This window comes from Stegostoma tigrinum, chromosome 21 (assembly GCF_030684315.1).
Source record: "Stegostoma tigrinum isolate sSteTig4 chromosome 21, sSteTig4.hap1, whole genome shotgun sequence".
Taxonomy (NCBI): Eukaryota; Metazoa; Chordata; class Chondrichthyes; order Orectolobiformes; family Stegostomatidae; genus Stegostoma; species Stegostoma tigrinum.
Window position 1 is genome coordinate 43247039 of NC_081374.1, and position 22689 is coordinate 43269727.

The following is a 22689-nucleotide window of genomic DNA, read 5'->3' on the forward strand; positions in this document are numbered from 1 at the left end:
CTTGGGCTATTGGCTGCAAAGTTTGGCCTTCATTCGGGAGCAACTAAGAACATTGTTGCATCAGGAACATGCAATCAGGCTCTGAGTCTGTTTGGAAGCAGCACTCAAAGCCATGAAATTATGATCCACAATTGGTGAATCTTTACCCAGACCAAGTCAGAAACAGTCCACTGTGTCAAATGTTACCTGCAGTTGCTATCGAGCCTCTGATCTCAGTATGTACATAAACTGATTTAATACAAAGTGCCCCATTAAACCAAATTGCTCTGCATTCTCCCCACATCATCTATTTTCCTGGAGAACCTCACCCTGTTGATCCATTATCACACAAAGAATGGATTGTGACTAAAACACAATGTGATTTGGCCCGTGCGAACTCGGTGTTAGAGTGTTGGAAAATGTTGAGTTGTTCTGGATGAGCAGTGGCCTTCCCCTTTACGAGACTGTTCCCCATTACGGGAGTGTGATCCTGGATCGTAGGCCCTGCCAGACTGCACGAGTCTTCATCCCGACAGATATCCCCCACCTCTGATCAGCTTCTCTCTGTGTGCGTGCTCCAGATTCTGGACGAAGTGGAGAAACGAAGGGGGATCTCCCCGGCTCTCGTCTACCCGTTCATGCGCAGCGTGATGGAGGCTCCATTCCCAGCGCCAGGCCGACTTATCACCGTCAAGAACTTCCTGCCAGGGTCCGGGAATGAGGTGACAATCAAAATGTTTACTCTGAGCCTGTCGAGCCTGGGTGAAATATCCACATTGGCTTGGGCGAACTGGATCATTGGGGGTGGGGGAGGTGGGAAGGTGCAGTGCGATTGGCCGGTAGAGGGTTTGATCCATTTGTGTCTGTCTTACGTGGGATGTTGGTGAAGCAAGGCTGACGTTTTCATCGGCGAGTGAAAAGACGGCAGCTCAGTCAACCATTTTTGCTGGCAGTTACGCATAGGCCAGACCAGATAAGGACAGCGCATTTGCTTGCCTTCATCCATCGGGACACTGAGTTTAAAAATTGGCAGGTAATGTTGCAGCTATATAGAACATTAGTTAGGCTGGATTGGAATATTGTGTTCAATTCTGGTTGCCACACTACCAGGATGTGGTGGTTTTGGAGAGGGTACAGAAAAGATTTACCAGGGTGGAGGGCATTAGCTATGAGGAGAGGTTGGAGAAACTTGGGTCGTTCTCACTGGAACAATGGAAGTTGAGTGGTGACCTGATAGAGGTCTACAAGATATGAAGGGCATGGACAGAGTGGACAGTCAGCAGCTTTTCCCAGGGTGGAATAGTCAGTTACCAGGGGCCATGGATTTAAGGTGCGAGGGGCAAGGTTTAAAGATGATGTACGAGGCAAGTTTTTTTACACAGAGGGTGGTGGGTGCCTGAAACTTGGGAGGTAGTGGAAGCAGGTATTATAGTGACTTTTAAAGGGCACCTTGACAAATACATGAATAGGATAGAAATAGAGGGATACAGTCCCTGGAAGGGTAGGGGGTTTTAGTTGTGATGGGCGGTATGTCAGTGCAGGCTTGGAGGACCGAAGGGCCTGTTCCTATCCCGTAATTTCCTTGGTTTTTGTATCTATCCTGAACACAAGACTTTTATGGACCAGCTCCATGTTTATGACAATGTTGCCATTAGGCTAGCTTCTTAATTCTCAGAATTCATTGAATTCAAATTCTACGACCTGCCCAGAATGGGATGTGAACCCATGTCCCTTGTATTCCGGATTGCTAAAGTAAAAACAAAAGTCTGTGGATGCTGGAAATCTGGAGCAAACATACAGAATACTGGAGAAACTCAGCAGGTCTGGCAGCATCTGTGCAAAGAGATAGAGTTTTGAGTCCAATAAGATTCATCTTCAGAATTTTCAGTGGCCTGCCTATCTCAGATGGAAACAGCTGTCGAGGAGATGGGCCAGGTGGAGGCGGGAGCGAGGTGAAAATGAAAACATGCTGAATTTTTCCAATTCCGAACAAGAGCAGGAAGCAGCAGTGAAGACGTCAATGTTGAAATGGAGGGAGATTTGTGGATGGGGAGGTGGTCTCAGTAGGACAGGAGCAAGGAATGTTCCGCAAACCCTGTGGCGAGACAGGCATGGCTGGGACTCATAGTCATAACTTTGACTTGGCAAAAATGTGAAGTTGGTGGCGTGTTGGACAGTAAGAAAGGTTTTTTAAAAATTAAAAGGGACCTTGATCAGTGGGCCGAGCAATAGCAGATTGAGTTTAATTTGGATAGATGCGAGATAATGCATTTTGGTAAAGTGAACAAGGGCAGGATTTATACAGTTAATGGTAGGGCCCTGGGTGGTGGTGTCAACCTAGGATTCAGGTACATAGTTCTTTGTAATATGTGTCACAGATAGGGTGGTAAAGGTGTTTCGGCACGCTTGCTTTCATTGCTTTGGCCATTAAATGTAGGGGTTGGGACGTCATGTTGAGATTATCCAGGTTGGTGAGGCCACTTCTAGAGTACTGTGTACAGAACTGATCGCCATGCAATACAATGGAGATTATTAAATTGGGAAAGGGTTCAGAAAAGATTTACAAGGATGTTGCCGGGATTTGGGGGTTTGAGTTATAAAGAGAAATTCTGTTTAAGATGAGAGGAGAAAGATTTGAAAGGGACCTGAGGGGACAGACTTTTCTCACAGAGGCTGGTTCATATTTGGAATGAACTGTCAGAGGAAGTGGTAGATGCAGGTACAGTTACAACATTTAAAAGACATTTCGACAGGTACATGAATTGAAAAAGTTTAGAGAGATGTGGGCCAAATGTGGGCTAGTGGGACTAGTTTTGTTTGAGAAACTTGGCCAGCATGGATGAGTTGGACTGAGGATCTGTTTCTGTGCTGTATGATTATATGACTCTATCCCCCCTACAAGTAAGGGGACCAAAACTGTGTACGGTACTCCAGGTGCAGTCTCACTAAGGCTTGGTCCAGTTGTGGCAACACTCCTCTGCTTTTTATACCCTACTCTTTTATCAATAAATGGCAAAATTCCATTTGCCTGCCTGCGTACAAGTTTTCTGTGATTCATGTGTGAGGACACACATCCCTCTGCACAAAAGCAATTTGAAGTTTCTCTCCATTTAGATAACCAGTTGCTTTTCTATTCCACTGACCAAAATGGATAATCTAACAAAGTTAAACTCCATCTGCAAACTTTTGGCCCCATTCACCTATCTGATTTTATTTTATTTTTTATTTCTTCACTGCATAATACTTTCCCACCCATTTTAGTATCGCCTACAAAGTTGGCTATAGTACATTCCATCTGCTCCAAAAAGACTCATTCATCCCAACTCTGTGCATTTTGTTGGTTAGCCAGCAAATCCTCTATCCAGGCTAATAAATTACCTCTAACCCCATGTGATCCTATCTTGTGTATTAACCTTTTGTGGGGCAACTTATCAAATGCCTTCTGGAAGTTGAAGAGCTTTAAGGGCATTCATGTCTCTTCGGCATGTTCCTTTATCTAAAGAGAGCTGCAACTAAGAATTTAGGACCTGTCTGCCAACTCCATTTTGTATGAGTGGAAGATACAATTAAAGCACATTTCAAATTGTTAGCGAGGGACACGGAATATTGGCCTTTATTGCAAGGAGAGAGGCGAATGTAGGGAAGTCTATAACTAGACATCATTTGGAGTACTGTGTACAGTTTTAGTCTCCTAACTTCAAGAAGGACATACTTGTATAGAAGACAGTTCAGAGAAAATTGACTATGCTGATTTCTGGCAAGAGGAGAGCTTATCTTATGAGGAAACGTGTGATCTTATTAAAATCTAAGATTCTGAGGCAGATGCTGAGATGACATTTCCCCTCATGGGGGATATTTGGAGCGAGGGGGCACAGTTTCAAAACATCAGGAATCCTATTTAAGACGATGAGAAATGTCTTCTGTTTGGGAATCATTGATATTTGGAATTTGACACAGCGCAATGAAGGTTGGGACAGTCAGGGCTGTGAGACAGATTTTTGATTGAAGTTGATAAGGGCTATGGCAGGAAGGCTCAGGCATGAGTTTATTGTTGCGCCGAATGGCCTACAATTCACATTTCTCACGTTAATAGGTTGGTGCAAGTTAGTGCATTTTTGGATCAGTTAGGCAGCGGATGCAAAAATAGTAGGTCAGAAATGTAACCTAAAACTTTATTATAGGCTTTCTAATGAGAAAGTCATTTTCATTAGCTTGTTGTGTTCACCATTTCTCCCGACCCCCACGAAAGTTAACCAAGCGATAGCTTGAAAATCTACCAGTTCCTCTTCTCAATGACAGCTTCTAATTTTAACATGCTGCAGTGGACTATCGATCTGTGGAGACCACCCAGGATCAGTCTTTTTGCTCTCTAATTGGACTCTATCAGGAAGAATGTTAATGAATTGTCAGTTTCCCAGGGACCTGTTGCTGCTGATCTGGCATCCACCAGCTCGTTCTGGATGTCATCGCCATAGGAAGCAGATAAAACCAGCGTGCGCTGTTTACTGGAGAGAGTCAAACTGGAGGAATCCTCTCAGTTTATTCTGTCCTTGATAAAATTGCCCAAGCTCATTTGAGGAAGTTTATTTAGTAGAGACTTTAGCAGACAGCTTCCCACAACCGCAGCTTAGTGTCTGCTTTAATGGCCTATGGCTTGAACAGAAACACAGTGAGATATTCCCATAGTCAGCCCATCTACTTATACACCACGGCACGTAGTAACACTAGTCGTCACTCGTTACCAGTATTAGTTACTGGTGCTGGCTAACACCACTAATAACATTTTTTTTATTTATCATTTATGTTGCCCCTGGTGGTCATTTCAGAGAGCACTCGAGAGTCAACCATATACCAGTTGGTCTGGAGTCATCTGTAGACCTTACCAGGATGGTTTGAGTGTTTATGACAATCTACAATGTTTTCATAGTCATCATCATTTGTTTTTATTGAGTCGATACTGTGGTGGGATTTGAACACGGGTTCCCAGAATGTTAAACTAGTGATCCAGAGACCCAAGTCATGACCATACCCCGAGACCGTCGCCTGTCCCTGACAATACAGCTATGGTCGGTTATTCCAATGCAGCACTGTACTGAGGGAGTGCTGCTCAGTTGGGGCTACTATCTTTCAGGTGAGATGTTAAACCGAGGACCTGCCTGTCCCTCAAGTGGATATAAAAGATTCCATGATACTATTTTGTAAATTGCAGAGGTGAGAGGTGTTCTCCCCACTGGACAGTATTGGCCCTTTCAGTGATTGAGTGAATACGCATGTAATAACGATGTGGCTCGTGGAGTAATGGGTCTTGATTGCTCCCATCAACCCCATCCCCATCATTCCTCCTATCACAGGTATATCAAAGCGAACTTACAGGTTCAGACACAGGTCGGCCATCTGATCCCTTCAGCGTGCTCCACCATTCAAAACAAGATCACCGGGAGAAGCTGGTTTAGTGGTATTATTGTTGGACTATTAATCCAGAGACCCAGCTAATGTTCTGGGGATACAGGTTCGAATCTAGCCACGGCAAATGGTGGAATTTGAATTCAATATACAAAAAAAAATCTGGAGTCAAATGATAACCGTGAATCCAATGTTGATTGTGGGGAAAAAAGTCCATCAATTTCATTAATGTCCTTCAGAGAAGGAAATCTTCCTCATCTGGTCTGGCCTACATGTGACTCCAGACCCACAGCGCTTCTAACTGCCCTCGGAGCAATTAGGAATGGACTATAAATGCTGGCCCGGTCAGTCACATCCTGTGAATGAATTAAACAAAATCTGATTCTGGTCTGAACTTAAACTTCCTGGCTGTCCCCAATGCCCTTTGAACCCAGAATCTCTGTTACTCCTGCCTTGAAAAGATTTATGGGCGCAAAATTCCAGCGTTCTGCGCGGAGCCGTGATCCTGCTGAGCAGCAGAGCAGGCTCAAGCTGCCGAACGGCCTATTTCTGTTCCTGTTTCTTATAGCCCCAGAGAATTCCACAGGGTCGCAGCCTTCCAAGAGATGACAATAGCTCCTCATCTCTATCTTAAATGGGAGACTTTTTGTTTTTGCATAACTATATAGTCAAGCTATAAAGTTATTCAGCACAGAAACAAACCCTTTATTTCAACCAGACCATGCCAAGTATAATCCCAAACTAAACTAGTCCCACCTGTCTGTGCTTGGCCCATATCCTTCCAAACATTTCTTATTTGTACTTATCGAAATGTCTTTTAAACGTTGTAACTGTCCCCACATCGACCACTTCCTCTGGAAGTTCATTCCACACATAAACTGTGTGCGTAAAAGAAAAACAAAATAAATCCCTCTCCCCCTCCATTAAAAATATGCCCCCTCATCTTGACATCCCCCACCCTAGGGAAAAAAACACCTGCCGTTCACATTATCTGTACTTCCGATGATTTTTATAAACCTCTGTAAGGTCACCTCAACCTCCTAAGCTCCAGCGAGACAGTCCCAGCCTATCCAGTCTATTTTAACTCAAACCCTGCATTTCAGGCAGCATCCTGGTACGTTCTAGTCTTCCTCCCCAAGAAGAAATGTCCTTTGAACATTCACCTTTGTCAGATCCCCTTAAAACTTTACATTTGAATGAGATCACCTCTTTGAAACTCCAGTGATTGCAGGCCTGACCTTGTTAAACTTTCGTCCATAGAGTAATCAACTTTGAAATCCTCCAATTGCCGCACGCTGTTGTAATGGAGGAGCCTGGGGGTTTTCATATAATCGATTTTGTACTGAGTGCTGCTGCTTGTCATTGTTGTTGTCTGATGCCAGTGAAACTGTAATAAAAATGGCCTAAGTTGACACCAGGCTCCTCTTCCTCAGGTGATTCAACTGTGCAGACCGACGGATTCGAGACTGGAACATGTTGACTTTGAATGTCTCTTTGGTTGTTTGAACGTTCGGCATGTGATCCACGTGTTTGCCTCGCTGCTGCTGGAGCGGAGAGTGATTTTCATTGCAGACAAGCTCAGGTGTGGAGAAGAAATCAGCTCGGTGTGATATCTGAGGGGACGCTAATATCGTCAGCGTAAACCAGGGCTTGTTTGATTACAGTGCTCATCCATTAGTCCAGTCACCCAGGAGAAAGCTGCTCACCCACAGCCTGGTGAGAATGTGGAGCTCTCTACCACAGAGCAAATCATATTCATATATCAAAGAGGATGGCAAATACATGATGGTGAATAGAATACAGATACAAAATAGAAGGTACCGCAGTTTAAACACGTTACCAACAGGTTCAAGAGTAGCATTTTGCCTGCTGTTATTGGACTTCTAAATGGACCTCAAGTTTCAAACTTGATGTTGATCTCACTCTGTGCACCTTTTCTGCATCGTAACGTTGTATTCCCTGCTCTGTTCTATCTCCTAATTCACATTGTATGGTATAATCTGCCCGCACTGTACCTAGGTACGTGTGATAAAAATAAAAAATCAAATCAAATCAAGTATACAGTGATTGGACTCGATTATGCGGCTAGGATAGGAATCCTGTGTAAAAGCCAGTGCGGTACAGTCGGGCCAAATGGCCTTTTATTTTGCTGTGAGTTTTAATCTCTCTTTTCCCCCTTTTATTCTTTCATGGGATCACCGATAGGGCCAGCATTTGTGGCCATTTCTAATTGTCCTAAGCGGCACACTCAGCCTCGTTAGAGAGCAGTTAAGAGCCAAGTATACAGCGATACAAGTCAGCAAATGTGGCTAAAGATGGCACATCTCCGTCTCTCTAAAGACTGCTAGGAAACTGGATCAGTCTTTACAGTTGACAGTGGTTTGTCGTCAGCATTACTGAGACTAGCTGTACACACTCGAGAGTAAACTGAATTTAAATTCCGTCAGCTGCAGGGGTGCGATTTGAACCCACGTCCCCGGGCTATTAGCCTTTGCTTCTGAATTATTAGCTTAGTGACATCATCCTCGGTCAAATTTAAATCTTGTTTGCTATGTTTGTTTATTTTCTATCATTCATGTTTCTGTGATCCTTATCACTGGTATTATACTCCACCCCACTGAGCCAACCTCACTAATCATTTATACACTTGAGATTTAAACAAAGAAGTTTTAAATTTGGCCGCAAAACTGCTAATTTTGCTGGTTTACCCTTGATGTTTGCATCAAAATGATTAAACATCCTCCAGAAATATTTCACTGTTGAATTAGTTGAACGGGGCTCATCCCCGTGCCTGGGAATGTAATGATAATATATTAAAGCCAGTAGCGTGTGCTTGTGTAAATCCCTCCCCGATTCGTTTGTGTGCCCCATCACATCCTGTTCACATTTATTATCGCTGCCTCCCTGCTCAATGAATGGTGCATTTATCTGTCTTCCTCTTGTTTTCCAGCACACTCTCTAAATGTGGGCATGCTGTCATTGCCATGTTATACCCGTTCACCTGGCAGCACACCTACATCCCTGTGCTTCCAGCTGTCATGATCGATATCGTTTGTTCTCCCACTCCTTTCCTTATCGGAATTCTATCAAGTTCGGTGCCTCAGTTGAATGATCTGCCCATCGAGGAGGTGAGAGCATTGCATACCTTTGGCAAGTGCTTGTTAAGACCTGGGAAGGTAAAGTGGCAATGTTCAGAGGAGAAAATTAGTGTTAAATTTTGCTTAAATTTCAACAATTAAACGTTAATGTTACTGTCCAGAAAGGAGTCAGGACAGGGTGTTAAGAGAAAGTGTGTGTGTTCCTTCAGGGTGGTCGGTCGGGGAGGGTGAGCACCGCGCTGTCAGAGATATGCTGTTTTGGAAACAGTGCTAAGCCAAGGCAGAAGCAGCACCGTAGTTGTCTCTAAAAGATTCTGTGTGATCCAGTGATTAAAAACCCAGAGACCCATCCTGAAGCCCCAGGCATCATTTATCCCTCAACCAGTGATTACACAGAATAGTGACCGGGTCCCTGCTGTGTGTGGGAGTTTGCTGTGCCTATCAAACCCACACCAGCGCTCCAGTGAGCATCCTGCCCAGACCAACCCCACACACCCAATCCCTGGATAGTGTATAAAGTGGGTGTGGCCTGGGAAGGTTCTAACGCTGTTATTTGTCAATTTGTGTGTATTTCAGGTGTTGGTGGTTGATCTGTGCGCTGACAGGTTCCTGCGACAAGTGAGTACAATACTCCCCTGTGTATGAAAGATCGACTCTGTCGAGAGGTACCCCCAGTAACATTCGGGCTCGGCTAGGTCCCAGGAATATCGATATTTACGTATTTTACTTGCTCCCTTCCAGCACTGCGGCTGTACCTGTACTATAAAGATGCTGGCCATTCAAGGTGGTGGCTCAGTACTGCCCCCTTGAGGGCTGTTGAGGATGGGTAATTGGGAATACCCACATCCTCAAACTGAATACATTTCTGTAAACAAGCCATATCGCCCTTTGTTTCACATTTATTTTGCTAACCCTCCACCTGCAGACAGCATCGTACCCAGTGAGGAGCAGTTCCATGACATCGTTACCTAGAACCTTCGCAGTGCACATTGACCATTCCTTTTCTTGCAACCAAACAGCCTCCTGCAGTTCCTCCACACGCTCCAATCTGGTGTCGATGCTACCACTTGATCGCCCCCCTCCTGGTTGATGGCAAACATTGCCAACTGTGAACCTTGCACCTGACCCAAGGTGGTAAAATCCCAGGTTTCCATGGAAATTCTGGACAGCCCTCAAACACTTTGAGGAAGGCCCAGGAAAGGGCATGTGACCAAGGGCTCCATAATCTGAACATCCCAAATTGTGACTGGGCAATTCCAAAACAGACCACGCCCCCCCTCCTTTCTCTCCCCCCCCCCCCCCCAACCAATCAGCTCTCTACCCTGGTGGATCCAGTCCTGGTGGCATCTGCTCTGCATCGTCTGGCACTGAAGGGGGTTCCAAAACTGCTGGGAAAACTCAGCAGGTCTGGCAGTGACGACGGAGAGAGGAAAGCAGTGTGTTAATGTTGACAGAAATTCAGCCCCAAAATGTTCAGAATTGTCGGCGTGGGGCTATGCGGTTCACACCAATGGGTTGAGCACTTGTAGAATGGAATACTCAAGGGGTCAGACAGGAGTGGGGAAAGTGAGAGGGAATGGCGGCTGAGGGGCTGTTTATTGCTGGACTTTCAGATGAGCCTTAGAGTCATTTTCAGCCGTAAACCTCAGCGTGTTCCTGTGTGCGTGACAATTTTGTGATGTTTCCCATTTATGTCAAGGTGGGGGCGGGTGTGCAGCTGTTGACCCTGAGGGGCTCAGTGATCACCCTGTCGCATTCTGAACATTGTGTAACAGTTTAATTCACAGCAGTTTGTAGTATTACTTCATGAATCGTAACCAAAACATGTCAGTGACCGTTTGGTGTGGATATTATGTCCAGTTTGTCCGTTGGCCACAAAATTTCTTGAAATAATTTCGCACCGGTCCATGTAAAGATCACAGACTTGCTGCTGAAATGTGGAGTGGATGGCCTCCCCCCCCCCCCCCCCTCGGTGACACAGCATGGTCACTGCGACCTACTGCCTTTGAATCTCTTCATGGCACAGTGTCTGTAATTGTTCCTGATTTCTACTCCCTCCCCCCTCCAGATGAACGACGAAGATTCCATTCTTCCACACAAGCTACAAGCTGCGCTGGAGCAGATCCTCGAGCAGCGATCTGAAATGCTAACTGTACGAGAGGATGTGGATGGTGCGGACGGTGAGTAAGACAGAGCTGTCACCTGCCTTCATTGGTGTTTCCTATCGGGCAAAAAGAGCGTCCGAGGAAAAGCAGGAGCTTTTGGAACCTCAGCGTGGCTCAGGACATTGGGTAGAGGGAGGCGTCTGAAGAACCCCTTAGCCCCTGCTTCCCCCATCAGCCTGAGTTTGGGTTTGAAAATATCCAGGACTGCTGGGTGTAATTAGAAACGCAAACAACGTAATACATTCAAGGTCCAGGCAAAGTTGTGTTAGATTCAATAAGACAGTTAAGGGACTGGAAGCTGCCTTTGAGCAGAACGATCCTGCCATTTCCAATTGATCAGTTTCAACCTTGCACTACATCATTCAATTTTGAGTTTTACAAATGATTATTCTCTCAACACTGATAATACTGTTCAGATTAATTAATTTCACAGCCTCCTGGATGATACTGACTGCGCAGTCACAATATTCGAGTTCTATTAATATTGAGTTATTTCAAAAACTAAATTCCAGAATCAGAGTTCAGTTTTACAGAAATGAGCCTTCAGTACATTGTGGTTGGATGGACAGGCAGATCATCAAATCCCTGCAGTGTGCAAACAGGCCCTTTAGCCCAACACATCCACACCGACCCTTGGAGCATCCCACCCAGACCCATCCACCTAATCTACACACCCCTAAACACTACAGGCAACTTAGCATGGCCAACCCACCTAACCTGCACATCTTTGGACTGTGGGAGGAAACCGGAGCTCCCGGAGGAAACCCATGCAGACACGGGGAGAATGTGCAAACTCCATATAGAGAGTTGCCTGAGGGTGGAATCGAACCCGGGTCCCTGGCACTGTGAGGCAGCAGTGCTAACCACTGAGCCACCGTGCCAGCCTGTGAGGAGGGTCCCCGCGTTCTACGCAATGGACCAACGCTTCCTAAAGGAGGGGATTGTGAGCTGAAATGTGGGCAATGGAGCTCTGATAGAGTGCGAAACACAGCTGTAAGGACTCAGCCAGGGTGGCCTCGTTCTCTCCTCTCCGTTTCTCCTCTCTGAAACTTTGTGATTTCAAATAAACCTGTTGGACTATAACCTGGTGTCGTGTGACTTCTGACCTTGTCTGCCTCTGCCCAACATTGGCACCTCCGCATCGCGCACGTGATGTGAGCAACATACTGTGAAAATATTGCAAAGGCTGTTGGTTAAATACGTCAAGGAACAGCAAGTACCTGAAAACAGCGAAAAGGCATGAAGCTAATTTCCAGAGGGAATATAGTAATTAGAGAGGAGACGGCTGTCTCAGCAGGATTTATAAAGATGCTGCAGGTAAGACTGAAAAGAAGTGGGACCTGCACGAAAAACAAGTCGGCTCACAGGATGAAGCACAATGGATCAAGCAACTTATTTCAGAAAGCCTTAAGTAACACAGCATCACTTATATAATTAATTAACAGTATGTGGACAGTGTTTGATAATAAGGGAAGCACCATATCTTGAGGCTATATGATGAGAAATGTTATAATTTGACTAGCTATAGAATGAAGAATGAGTTTTTTCATTGTCTGTGGGTGCAGTTGGAGTGGATGGGAAACTGTGGGAATGTTTCCATGAACAACTGGTATGGAAATGCACACAATTACCTGCTATATCAGTCTGGTATTGAAACTTGTATAAAAGATGGTAGCCTTTCCAATTTGTTGATGACCCGAAGGCTTCCAAAAACAACAACAAGAGATTTCAGAGACTAATTGAGGTGGGAGTAGTGATTCAAAAGTTTTGTACTTTAGCACAAAGAGCAGAAAAGTAACGCTGTCAGGACAAAATACCTTACGGTGATGTGGAAGTGCAGCTGAAACGGGGGGATATTGTATTCAAGTTGGAGTGGGTATTCTGGAGAAACTAGAAAATAGGAGTGGGAGGAGGCCATTCAGCCCTTCGTGCCATTCAATATGATCACGGCTAATCATCCAACTCCGTGCCTAGTTCCCACTTACTCCCCATACCTTTTGATCCCTTTAGTTCTGGATGTGAGTTTGCTTGCTGAGCTGGAAGGTTAGTTTTCAGACGTTTCGTCACCATTCTAGGTAACATCATCAGTGAGCCTCCGACGAAGCGCTGGTGTTATGTCCCGCTTTCTATTTCTCTGGTTAGGTTTCCTTGGGTTGGTGATGTCATTTCCTGTTCTTTTTCTCAGGGGATGGTAGATGGGCTCCAAATCAATGTGTTTGTTGATGGAATTCCGGTTGGAATGCTCTGCTTCTAGGAATTCTCGTGCATGTCTCTGTTTGGCTTGTCCTAGGATGGATGTGTTGTCCCAATCAAAGTGGTGTCCTTCCTCATCTGTATGTAAGGATACGAGTGATAGTGGGTCATGTCGTTTTGTGGCTAGTTGATGTTCATGTATCCTGGTGGCTAGCTTTCTGCCAGTTTGTCCAATGTAGTGTTTGTCACAGTTCTTGCAAGGTATTTTGTAGATGACGTTCGTTTTATTTGTTGTCTGTATAGGGTCTTTTAAGTTCATTAGCTGCTGTTTTAGTGTGTTGGTGGGTTTGTGGGCTACCCTGATGCCAAGGGGTCCGAGTAGTCTGGCAGTCATTTCGGAAATGTCTTTGATGTAGGGGAGAGTGGTTATGGTTTCTGAGCCCGTTTTGTCTGTTTGTTTGGGTTCAACGCTCCCCTACATCAAAGACATTTCCGAAATGACTGCCAGACTACTCGGACCCCTTGGCACCAGGGTAGCCCGCAAACCCACCAACACACTAAAACAGCAGCTAATGAACTTAAAAGACCCTTACAGACAACAAATAAAACGAACGTCATCTACAAAATACCTTGCAAGAACTGTGACAAACACTACATTGGACAAACTGGCAGAAAGCTAGCCACCAGGATACATGAACATCAACTAGCCACAAAACGACATGACCCACTATCACTCGTATCCTTACATACAGATAAGGAAGGACACCACTTTGATTGGGACAACACCTGATTCCTAGGACAAGCCAAACAGAGACATGCACGAGAATTCCTAGAAGCATGGCATTCCAACCGGAATTCCATCAACAAACACATTGACTTGGAGCCAATCTACCATCCCCTGAGAAAAAGAACAGGAAATGATATCACCAACCCAAGGAAACCTAACCAGATAAATAGAAAGCGGGACATAACACCAGCGCTTCACCGGAGGCTCACTGATGATGTTACCTAGAATGATGACGAAACGTCTGAAAACTAACCTTCCAGCTCAGCGAGCAAATTCACATCCAGAACCTCAACCTGAGCTACAAATCTTCTCAAAACTCGCTGATCCCTTTAGTCTTAAGAATTATATCTAAATCCTTCCTGAAAACATTTTATTGCTTTCTGTGGCAGAGAATTCCACAGGCTCATCGCTTTCTGGTTCGAGATGTTTCTCCTCATCTTGGTCCCGAATGGCCTACTCCATATCCATAGGCTGGGATACCTGGTTCTGGACTCCCCAGTCATTAGGAATATCCTTCTTGTATTTACACTGTCTAGCCCTGTTAGAATTTTATAGGTTTCTATGAGATCACCCCTCATTCTTCTAAATGTAAGTGAGTGTAGCCCTAACCAATCCAGTCTCTCTTCACACCTCACTCACCATGAATCAGCCTGGTAAACGTTTGCTGCACTCCATAGCCAGAACATCTATCCTCAGACAAAGAGACCAAAACTGCACACAGTACTCCATGTGTGGTCTCACCAAGGCCCTGTACTATTGCAGCAAAGCATCCCTGCTCCTGTACTTGAATCGTCCTGCTATGAAGCCAACACACCATTTGCCTTCTTCGCTGCATCCTACACCTGCAGTGTTTACTTTCAGTGATTGAGACTTGGCGGTCCTTGTATACCATTGCACCTCCCCCTTTCCCAATCTATTGCCACTCTCACCCCTCTGTCTACACTCTGCCAACAGTCAGATATCACCTGAAAGACGCAAATACCCAGAGCCAGTGAAAAGTTGTGAAACTCCTCTGTGATCTACTTGAGCAATTGAAACAAGGCTAGCGAAGCTGTTTCATTTCTTTCAAAGCGCTCAGCTTTTGCTCTTCCTGCCTCTCTTTCCACAGGCCTGAGCTCCCTCAGCACCCTGGTTTCGGAAGCGTGTGTTCGGTTCTTTGTGGAGATCGCTGGGCACTATTCCCTGCACATGGTGGTCAACGAGAAGGGCGAGCGATCCTTTCAGAGAGAGGCCTTTCGCAAGTCCCACACCTCCAAGAACGTGCGGCAGTTCCTGGAGCTTTTCATGGAGACCCAGATGTTTGCTGGCTTCGTGCAGGACAGGGAGCTAAGGAAAAGTGGGGTCAGAGGTCAGTACTGCGATTGCCGGTCGCCCGAGGGAGCAGGAAGCAGCCCTGTGATTGGCAGCTGTTGGTCAACTACCTACATGCATCGCAGCACGGGGCAGGAGCTTGGGGGGGGGGGGGGGCGCAGTAGACTGTCATGGGATGGACTGACTGTCAGACAATCCATCCTTACCTTCCTGGTTAGCTGTTTGGTGAATGAAAGGGTTAATTCCAAGGATGGCTGGTCTCTGTGGCTATGCCTATTGGTTACTCCAATGGCTTGTGCTTCCATGTTTGTGAAGTCCTGCTCCAATTCTGGCTCCTCACGAGCTGAACAAATGCTCACTGTTCAGATTGGGGAATGAGGAAATTTGTTCTTCTCCAGATTTACACATAAGAAATAACCAATCGCTGTCTGAGTCAGTGAGCAAGCGTGGCTGACTTTGCCACAGACTGCAAAGAGAGAGATCCAGGTGCACAGGTGACAGTCAGCAGCTAGGGACTACCTCTCAAAGGCAGGAAAGGAAGGAGCCCATATCCTGATGCTGTCTGACGGGAACATTGTACTCACCACCTTGCAAGGAGAAGGACGGATGTTGTGGGACAGGTGTTCAGAATGCTCCTAAGGCTGTGTAAACCAGAAGCTGGTTTAAGGATGGAGTGCTGAGTACAGTAGCTATAGTTCCAGCGAGCCTGGATTGTCAGGATGGAGAGTGAGGTTTGAGGAACTAATGGATAGTTTACATTAACAGGCTGCCAGCTTCCCACATCAAGGATAGAGCCACTCCCTACCCCAGGTAGCGTTTGTGTGACTGAGCCTGTGCCTGTGCCTGTGTTGGCATGTGTGTTTTTGTCCATGTCCAAGTGTATGTGTGTGTCTGTGCTGATGCCAGTATGTTTGTGCAAGATTAAAGCACATGGGATTGAGGGAAGTGTATTGAGATGGATAGGAAACTGTCTGCCAGAGAGGGAATGAAAAGTAGGAATTAATGCATCTTTTTCAAGCTGGGCAGGCAGTAATGAGTGGAGTGCCACAGGGATCAGTGCCGGGACCCGGCTATTCACAATATATATTAATGATTTGGATGAGGGAGCAAAATGTAACATCTCGAAGTTTGCACATGAAACAAAGTTGGGTGGGAGGGTAAACTGCGAAGAGGATGCAGAGATCCTTCAGCATGATCTCGACAGGTTGGGTGAATGGGCAGATCAATGGCAGATGCGGCTTAATTTGAATAAATGTGAGATTATTCACTTCAGAAGCAAAAACAAGGAGGCAGATTACTACCTGAATGGCTGTAAATTGGGAGAGGGGAATGTGCAGCGGGACCTGGGTGTCCTTGTGCACCAGTTACTGAAGGTCAGCATGCAGGTTAATTCATTACCACAGGAAGTAGTTGATGCCAAAACATTGAATGTATTCGGGAGGTGACTAGATGTAGCTCTTGGGGCGAATGGGGTCAAAGGCTATGGGGAGAAAATAGGATTAGGCTATTGAGTTGGGCAGTCAGTATGATTGTGAAGAATGGTGGAGCAAGCTCGAAGGGCCGAATGGCTGCCTTCTGCTACTATCTTTCTGTGTTACCCGCACTGATTCCTGGACATTATTGATTGCAGGTCTCTTTGAGGTGCGAGCTGCAGAATATCTGGAGACTATACCTGAAACTGGACCAAGTGGTGTCAACAGGTTTCTGAAAGGCCTGGGTGAGTATTTGAGAGACAGCCCATAAGCATCACCAGCCTGTAGCTTGACTGAGGGCAGGATCCTTCCTCACAGTATTCAGATTGAGGGTGCCTCACTCTCAAACATCAACAACTCCACTGTCATCCCCATAAATCCTCTCTCTAATCCTGTCATGCCCCCCCCCCCAATCTCCTCGCATTCTCCCCCTCCCTGCCCCTTTCATGTTCGGACACTATCTGGTCTGTGGATGAAATTCTCATTCACTTACTGTACCTGGTGTTAGCAGCTCAGTACAGAGGAGGGTGTGATAATTGGCTTATAAACTGACAATGCAATATTTTCCCCATTCCTCTTCCACAGAGTGGGGTTTGTAGCTGGGGTATATTTGTGCCATGTCCTGAAGGTTACTGTAATTTGAAAACACAATATGAAATTTGCACAAAAATGCTGCCGCTCAATCATAAAGGAAATGCTCCAGGTTGAAGTTCGGACATCATTGATAAACTTTTGTTAATAACTGGCCAGGGTCTCTCCCCTCTGCCACTAACTAGACCACAAGATGTTGTTCAGCCCATTCAGTCTGCTGTACCATGCAATGAGATCACGGCTGAACTGATAATCCTCTGTTCCATTTTCCTGACTGTTCTCCATAACTCTTGATTTCCTTATTGATTAAAAATCTGTCTGTCTCAACATTTGAATATGCTTAAGGACCCAGTCTCTCTATTGCCCTCTGTGGCAAAATAAAATCCACAGATTCACAACCCTCAGAGAGAAGGAATTCCTCCTCATCTCTGTCTTGAATGAGCCACCTGTTACACTAAGATTATATGCACTGGTCCTGGACTCTCCCACAAGTGCAAACAGTCTTACTGTCTCAACCCCATCAAGTATACTGCACTAATCCTGGATACAAGCCACTGGAACTAGCAATGACACTGCATCAAGCGATACGACCTTCTAAATAGGCACCAGCTGACCCATCAGGGCATTCTCTCATAATATTTCTTTCCCTAATGCCCTCCCCACCCACCATCCAGAGCCCCCAACAGCCCCCAGCTACTACCATGCCAGGATGGGAATGGGCTGGCATTCTCTGTGTGTGAGTGTCTCCCCTCCTCCCAAAGCCCTCATTGAACTGTAGAGACCAGCGAGCACCTCTTCTGAACTAGCAACTTCATCTCCTGCCCCTCCACATGGTTTTGGTCAATGGTTCGGAAATATTGATGACAATATTTGTGCCATGTCCTGAAGGTTACTGTAATTTGAAAACACAATATGAAATTTGCACAAAAATGCTGCCGCTCAATCATAAAGGAAATGCTCCAGGTTGAAGTTCGGACATCATTGATAAACTTTTGTTAATAACCGGCCAGGGTCTCTCCCCTCTGCCACTAACTAGACCACAAGATGTTGTTCAGCCCATTCAGTCTGCTGTACCATGCAATGAGATCAATGAGACAGTCTTACTGTCTCAACCCCATCAAGTACAATCCAAGATCTATCCTTCTGTAGATGCTACAGTGGGCATGTATATTGTTGAATAGTTGCCTTCTTTGTTTATCTAGCTGCTGTAGTCTAGAAGTTACACAATGGTCAAGAAATTTGATGATGATGCATTCGGTTTAAGAACAGTAACGAGGATTATGAGGCGTATTGGTGTCAACTTCAATAGAAGCACTTAGAGACTGTGTGTGTGAAACAGGAGCTGGGCCCTCTGTTCAAATAAGCCTCCTGCATCAAAACCCTGGAAGCATTTTGATCCGATAACACACCAGATACACATTCACATTAAATAAGTGCACTGTTCCGCCCTGTTTCACCAGGCCAGGTAACTGAAGAAAGTGTGTACAGCTAGTAGTGAGAGTTCCTGGGGAGGAGCATTCGGAGATTTACGAGAGTTTAATTATTGTTTTCAATCATTCTGGCTTTTCTCATTTTCAGGGAACAAAATGAAATTTCTCTCCAAAAAGTGAAAAGTCCAGTGATGCAACCATTCGGCCACCCTGGATCCCACAACCAAACCTCATCTAACCGTGCCCTGCAAGGGACTTCCGATGACATGCCCACTTCAGCACCCACTTTAGCTGGTCACTGTGGGCAGCTGGAGAGACCGTGGGATTGTGTCATTTGCATGGAGCTGGAAGTTTGATGCCGCACGCACACTTTGCTGCACTGAGACTGCAATGGGGCGGTCGTGGTCCAGAAACCAGCCCCCGACTGGACGATGCGCTCTGACCCGACGCTGAAGGTTTCTAACACTCACTCTCTCCAAGGGTGAGCCCAGCTGTGCTGAAGCAAAATGAATTGGGAGATCATGATCAGAGCAATCCCAATAAGAGAGGCTGTCGGAACAAAACAATTCTTCCCTCGCAGCACCCAGACCTTTCCAAAAAGCTTTCCCTGTTGTTGCTCAAGTCGTTGTCGCTCCCTGGTCTTTGCAAAGATAAACATGCCACACCTTCTCCAAATGTGCCTTTCACAGATCAATCCTGCACTTTCGCCATGAAATAATTGATATGGTAGTGACTGGATGCCTGGTTCGTTAGCTATATCAGACCAGGCCCTACAGAAAGAGGACATTGACATGGCCCCCTTGTACACAGAGTGATGGGATGGTACAATCCTTGCCCACCAACCCTGACCAGTTGTCTTATACCACAGCTTTAGCCTTCCCTTTTCCCCATCAGCTGGCAGTTGGATTAGTGGCAATGCCATTTGAGTTTGTGTCTGCGGGAGTCGATCCGAGTATCTGCCAGAGATGGGCTTAGCTTTCAGCCTAGAATGTGAGCAGGATGGGGAATCTTTCAAATCACCGCTCTGTTACAGTCCCTTTAACACCTTCGACCATAGCATCAAATTTTAAATTTGTTTTTGGTCAATACATAAAATGTGTGTTGTATGAAAGTCACAGCTTCTCGGTGGAAAGCTGCAGGAAGTATTACTCAGTGGCTGTAACTGAGGTCTCACTGGGAAATTCCCATCACCATAGCCCCATTCATTCCAAACTCTCTCGCCATTACTAAAAGTGGGAAATATTAACCCTGTACCTGAAGGCCATCACGATACATTGAACTACTCCTTATCAAAAGTGGACCACATAACCCTGCACCTCAACATTTTATTAGCAAAATTGTTCCCAGGGCAGCCCTGAAGTTACTGATTTTAATGTTGGCTCTGTCCCTGAATGCCCTTCACTGACCCACACTCACTGGTCACCCTGTTATCAGCCTGGCTCCTGTGCAGCTGTAGCAAACCCGACCAGACTCGCCTCAACTTGAATGTTCCAGTCACAATGTTCTCTCACTTTCTTTCTCCCCGACTAGATAGTGACGTCACACTGCCCCAGGGAGACTGAGGCCAACTGGGTAAACCCATTCCCACATCAGCAAGATCAGTTAAGGGTACACAGACTGGGAGTTGATCCCTATTACTCGGGAGCACAGGGGCACTGCCCAGAAATTACAAAACCACACAGTTTTGGACTGTAAGAGACATGTTTGTATGACACTGCACCTCAATGGGGATTATGTTATGTCAGGTGTGAGGTGTCTGTAAATACTGTGCTAATGTTTTAATCCAGTCTGCAATGTTTCATGTGCCCTTCACATCTGGTATTTGAATCCCAGCCTTTGAATGCTTAGTGAAATTAACTTGCAGCTGACTGTGGAGTGTTGTCTTTTTTTTTGTTTACAGTTTTTATAAACTAGCCTGGTAAACTTTAATGTCTGCATTCCTAAGTGGAGGAAAGTTTACTGAATTAGATTGAGACAGTGCTTGCTGTATCTCACTAACATAGACCGCAGATTTCACTGACATCGAAACCAGTTTAATCACTCGCTGAGTGACATTAGCTGATATCTCACTGCATCAGCAAAGCAACCTGGGCTTCTTGTGCTATAACCTACACAAGACAAACAGCCCTGGGGTGGCAGACCTCACACAGGAAGTGCAATTCTACAGTCACTCCAGGCTACAATCTTACCTGAAACAAAAACAGAAATTGCTGGAAAAGCTCGGCAGATCTGGCAGCATCTGCGGAGAGAAATCAGTGTTAATATTTTGGGTCCAGTGACCCTTCCACAGAACAGTTCTAAAGAAGGGTCACTGGACCTGAAATGTTAACCCTAATTTCTCTTTACCGGTGCTGCCAAACCTGCCGAGCTTTCCCGGCAATTTCTGTTTTTGCTTCTGATTACCAATATACGCAGGTGTTTCGAGTTATGCAGTTTTACCAAAATCATTCCTCATCACTAGAGGTGTCAGACTCTTGACACAGCTCCTGATGACATGAGAACATAGCAGTATTGCACCAACTCTAACAGTGAGAGGGAGGCTCAGTTTGTTCAAACTTTAACTGGCTTTTTATAAACAACTAAAACCATCTGAATGCTAATTCTTGTGATTCAGAATGGCCTTGACTTCTGGCTGATTATGACTGAAATTTTTATTTAAAGTATCGATCATTTATTGAGAGAGCGGGAGTTTAACTCCAGCTGCCCTGTCGAAGTTGCTGTATTTTCCTCTTCATTCACAGCGATATTATCGCCCCCCCCCCCCCCCCCCCCCCCCCCCATGACAGCATCCCTGTGATTTACTGGAAGAGCTGCTGCTTCAGACTGATGGGATAGCACGGGACTGCTCAGCTCACAGGCACCTCCGCCACCAGCATTTCAGCACTGGTGTGTGGCACTGCCAGTCCCTCATTCTGCTCTTGCCCATCAGGAGCCCTTGCAGGAATAGTAAACAATGATCCTGTTTGAAATTTATTTCTGTTTGGCTGAGGATTCTCAGAGAATTGCAGCAACACACCGAAAGCGAAGTTACTCTGGAACAGAGTTGTTGTCTCACTAACCATCAGGCAAAGGGAGTTAGGTGACATGTTCTACCCCCACTTCTGGTACACCGCAACGAATACTCCCACCGGAAGAGTTGACTGCTAGAATATGAGCGCTGTGTGATACAATGAGGCAGCACTTTGTGTTAGTGAGGTAGCCCAGATGTGAGGAAAGGCCAAACTGTAGCCCCATCCAAACCCAAATCCAGCAGCTGCTTGGGTTGAGTCGTGTTCAGTTCAAGGTGGGGCTGGTGACCAGGCCACTGTTGGGACTCAGGGCTACGGCGCGATTAGGATAAACGGAGAGGTTTAGCTCGGCACAAGTCACACATCGATGCTTTTCTAAAAAAAAAAGAAATTCAGACTCTTCATCCACCTGATTCCTGTCTGATGTACTCACTAACATAGCTTTTATTTGATGATTCCAGGAACAGAGCACATGCGGGCACATGTGCCTCACTTCCCCAGAGCTCGGTGTAACTTTACAATTAACTTTGCACAAATCTAATTTTCCCACTGCAGTTCAGTTGTGGACATCTGGGAATAATCTATAGAGATACATGTCCCTTATCCCATCACAACTGTACCTGCACTTGCAAAATCCAAGTAATTTACGAATTACACAAAAAAGACTTTGGCTTGCGAAAGGTGCTATGTAAACGCAAGTCCTTTCTCCCCAGCAGGCCAGGGGAACTTGATTCTTTCTGGTTCGCCCATTCATTGCTTTCTTCCTGGCTCTGAGTTGGTTTATTGTCTCTCTGCGTGTTTAAAAACAGACAACGTACCTGGGTACTACACGGCGCTGAATGTTGCTGGTTTGTGTTGTTGTAAGAGATATTGATGGACTGGGCTGATTCAAAAAGGTCGGTCAAACCACTAATGCCGCTGTCTGGTGCACTGAGGCTCTGACCTCCCATTGACATGTTTACAGTATGGTTAGGGCGGGGGCCTCCTTGCAGAATTGTGTCCCTGTAATGTGATGAGACGCTGCCTCTGAGCATTGCAGAGTGTTCTCTCCATATGTGTGTAGGACAAATAGCTGTAACAGACCATTGTTTACAAATGAACTGTAAAGAAATAAATGTTTGGACAAACGTCGAACGTGGCCTGAATCCTTGGATTTGACTTTTGCTTCTCCCTTGAGCAGCTTTCGGCCTGTTTACAGCGTGCAGGGCTAATGGATTGGTGGCTGTTATGGAGTGCTGCAGTCTGGTCACTC

At 45.7% G+C, this 22689-nt stretch overlaps 1 protein-coding gene across 4 annotated transcripts in view; it reads left to right on the forward strand.

Annotated features, from left to right (window-relative positions):
* Nucleotides 1–20692, forward strand: part of LOC125462898 (DENN domain-containing protein 2C-like) — a 104933-nt gene extending 84241 nt beyond the window's left edge. For all 4 annotated transcript variants that reach the window (XM_048553381.2, XM_048553383.2, XM_059653474.1 and 1 more), the window contains 8 exons: nt 561–701; nt 6816–6964; nt 8333–8510; nt 9057–9098; nt 10549–10660; nt 14734–14973; nt 16567–16653; nt 18578–20692. In XM_048553381.2, coding sequence (XP_048409338.1) covers nt 561–701; nt 6816–6964; nt 8333–8510; nt 9057–9098; nt 10549–10660; nt 14734–14973; nt 16567–16653; nt 18578–18609 — 981 coding nt within the window. In that variant the 3' untranslated portion in view covers nt 18610–20692. The remainder of the gene's footprint in view (nt 1–560; nt 702–6815; nt 6965–8332; nt 8511–9056; nt 9099–10548; nt 10661–14733; nt 14974–16566; nt 16654–18577) is intronic.
* Nucleotides 20693–22689: the final 1997 nt, after the last annotated feature.